The following is a 3,560-nucleotide window of genomic DNA, read 5'->3' as shown; positions in this document are numbered from 1 at the left end:
TTTATATTACAATAAGTTCATTTATAGTTCAATCAACTTGACCATAATTGACATGTGATCTTATTAGTTTCGATCAAATTGATAAAACATGTTTAGACCTAACCTAAAACCCCATTAACTAAAAAATGTTAGAACAATTGGACCTTATTAATCCCACCAGACCAATGAACACAATCACTTGACACTCCAGAGATGAGAGAGAGAGAAAAGAGAATTAAGAGGGGGAGGGGGACAGTGCTTTAAAGATAGCTGGTAAGTCTGCCGGTTGGCAGGTAGCTATTTGGACAGTGCATCACTGCATGTGCTCCCTTATCCAGTTTTCTTCTTCCCCCACCATCTCCGACCTCTCTCCCTAGCTGGTCTACCCCCACCCCCAGTGCTCTCCCTCTCTCTCTCTCTCTCTCTCTAGGTTTTATGTTTTTATCCATTATTTCTTCCTTCCTCGGCCTAGACAAAATCGCTTTCTGCATTAACAATTTAATAGATTCTCTTTACGTGTTGTTCCTTTGTTCCTTCTCAGTTGATCCCTTACCTAAAAAAAATTTTAAACTTTTAACTAAAAAGGTTTTATTATCGTCACCCTCATCGTCATCGTTTGAGAAAAGATTATATTAAACAGAGCCATGCGAGGTTAATATAAGATATTGACTTATGGATTATCATTTTCATCTGGAGATAGAAACGGGTTTCTGTTAACTGGATCGGGTCAATGATCAAATGAAGTTATTAAGTCAAAGTTAAAGTCAACGCTTGAGAGAGAAAGGAAAGAACTACTTAATTATAACTTAACTATACAAAACAAGTATGACTTTATTACCTTCTCTCTATACTGTAGCAGCTCGTGCTGAGATGAGGTGCACGTGGTTGATAGTCAACTAAAACTGTAAAACCTTGACTTTTGTACCCAAATGGTGTGTTTTGGAAACATGAAGTTGTAATTCTACATTTGCTTTGCTAATGATATGATAACGAAGAGAGATAAAAGTTTTTTTTTTTTTTTTCTTCTGGGTAAATATCAAGAGTGATGAATTTAAGAACAATAAGCCTAGGAAAGGTTGCTAGTTTTACCTTCTTATCTTATATTTTCTTGAAACAATAATAGCAATAGTATTACAATAAGTGTGGTGCACTTTGCCCTTTTGTTGGGATCGGGCTCCCCTATAGTGTTACAGAACATATAGCTCACATCCAATGACCAAGAACGCTCAGACACATAGCTCAAGACATTCCCAATCGTTGAATGTACGTTACACGTCCTGTAACGCTGCAGAGGATCTCAATTCCCTTTACTAATCATTCAATAGGTTTTTTCTAACTCCCTTGTGGGTTTCTTGTTTAACCCACTTGCGGGTGTCCATGTGGTTGTAACTCCCTCAACCCTTGCTTTTGGCCTAGTGATCCTTGAAGAGTACATTTTCCCAGTGAAATGCCCAATTGGAAAGTCACGGGTCGAACCATATCACGGGGGCATATCGGCCCAACCCCCTGCTTCCATCACAGATCTTAGAAAATTTCTCATTCAGGTCACCATCAAAATATGTCGAAATAGGTCAAAAATTCAAGACAAACTTAATAGAGTCATATTGTTGAATATAGTGAGATAAACATAAAATAACACTTGGATCCAAAGTCATGAATAACTAATATGAGATTATACCTCTAACTCCCAATATCATAACCACAATATATAACGTTGTGTTTAATGTGATCATAAATTTTTAAAAGACAATTGAACACATCACATGTCTAAATAAACTAGGCGACTAGATCATCATCTACATATATACAACCAAATCCTTAATATCGCACCATCAAAATGAAAAGGCTAAAATCTAATTTAATACTAAAGAAAAAAAAAGATATTATTGATAAGATGTATAACAATGAGCGCATATTTAAAAAAATACAAGAACCTAATTTTCGTTGATGAACACCTAGATTTGTTAAGTGACTAATTAGATAAATTTTATGGATAGACATATGCTAACATGTTAAAGGGAGTTTAGTCTCATATCGGTTACTAATAAGCATACAGTCTTCCTAATATATCTACCAACTAATTCAAACTTTTGATTAAAAAAATTTCATCGTATCCATAGATCAATAGTACGTATTCATTCACATTATATTAAAAGTTTTAATCCCATATTGAAAACTATCTTGAAAGACATTTACTCATTTCTTATAAAGGTTAGTTTACATATGAAGTTTGTAAACTAATCTAACCTTCCCAACATAGGGCAATCCTATCCCCCTCTTCCTATAATCAGTTAGGTAAAAGAAGTCCCGAATTTACAAGGCGAGGATGATACCACGTCACTTTCGATTCGAACCTCAAAAGAAGTCAAAAGCCGTCGTTGTCGATTCCCTCGTATACCTACAGGATTCCGAAGATGACGTAGCCTTAACTCGCCGGAGACCGGGAATTTCCGGTGGCGTGGACGACCGTATGAGAGCGAAGTTTACTCCCTTAAAGAAGGGATGTGTCTTCACTTCAGCTGCCCCTCTCTTTGACCCGAGCCTCTGACCAGGATCTTTGACCAGCAACCTTGAGATCAGATCTCGAGCGTACATTTCTGACGCGCTCGACGGAGATCCAGTCGGAAAAACCAGGGGATTTTTCAAGATGTTTCGCAGTGTTGCCTCGTTGTTCCCACCGGAAAATGGCGTTCTACCGTAGATCAGCTCGTAGATGAAAATCCCAAGGGCCCACCAGTCCACAGCATTGCCATGCGATTTACCACCGGCAACTTCCGGTGAGATATACTCGTGGGTTCCCACGAATGAGCATGACCGAGCGGTCACCGGCTCGGCGACGAACTGCCGGGTGGTTGCCACCGTCCGTACCTTCCGTGACCGGAAAAGCCGATTGGGAAAGCAACCGGGTGAGGAAGCTTTACGTGCATTGCCGGTTGACCGAAGGTCAGAAACTGAGGTGGGGTCAGGAGAAGGGTCAGGAAACTCAACGGCTGGGATTGCATCAGAACAGAGGGAGAGGTCAAAATCGGAGAGCATAATATGACCGTCCGATCTAACCAACACGTTCTCGGGCTTTAGATCTCTGTAGACGATTCCCAGCATGTGAAGGTACTCCAAGGCTACAAGAACTTCCGCCGCGTAAAACCTGGACAGCGAACCAGAATAAATTCTTTAACTCTGCCGAGGTGACTCAGTAATCATACCAAGCAAGAAGAAGAAATCATGGTATACCCATATCTGCGAACACAGAAAAACTTTTCGGCGGGAAAACCTCAGAAAATCTTCGCCCAAGCAGAAGCAAAATGGTCAAAGGAAAGAGATTTTCCAGTGTTGCGAAAATAAATATTTCAAAATAGAGAATTTCAGAAAAAAAATGAGAAATAAAAAGGGTAGTTTCCATTAATGGAGACCATCAGAGCATGAAGCAGACACAGTCAGAAGATTCAGGACTCAGAAGTCCATTATTACGATAAAACTCTATTCCTGGTAAAGATTAATCGGGAAAAATGGTTTTTCAGAATGCATTCAAAGAAAAAGCAAAGTTCCAGGGGAAAACAGAACCAAGAGAACTACAATTTCTT

The 3,560-nt window shown here is 39.4% G+C and overlaps 1 protein-coding gene across 1 annotated transcript; it reads right to left on the bottom strand.

Moving 5' to 3' along the window:
- Positions 1 to 2,092: 2,092 nt before the first annotated feature.
- LOC122067678 (protein kinase PINOID-like) lies at positions 2,093 to 3,148 on the bottom strand (the record flags this gene model as incomplete). The annotated part of the gene is made up of 1 exon (XM_042631522.1): positions 2,093 to 3,148. A coding segment is annotated over one exon (814 nt), but the record flags the coding sequence as incomplete, so codon positions are not given.
- Positions 3,149 to 3,560: the final 412 nt, after the last annotated feature.

This window comes from Macadamia integrifolia, unplaced genomic scaffold, assembly GCF_013358625.1.
Source record: "Macadamia integrifolia cultivar HAES 741 unplaced genomic scaffold, SCU_Mint_v3 scaffold3056, whole genome shotgun sequence".
NCBI lineage: Eukaryota > Viridiplantae > Streptophyta > Magnoliopsida > Proteales > Proteaceae > Macadamia > Macadamia integrifolia.
The sequence above is the reverse complement of the archived record's forward strand: the minus strand, read 5'-3'. Positions and strand labels throughout refer to the sequence as shown.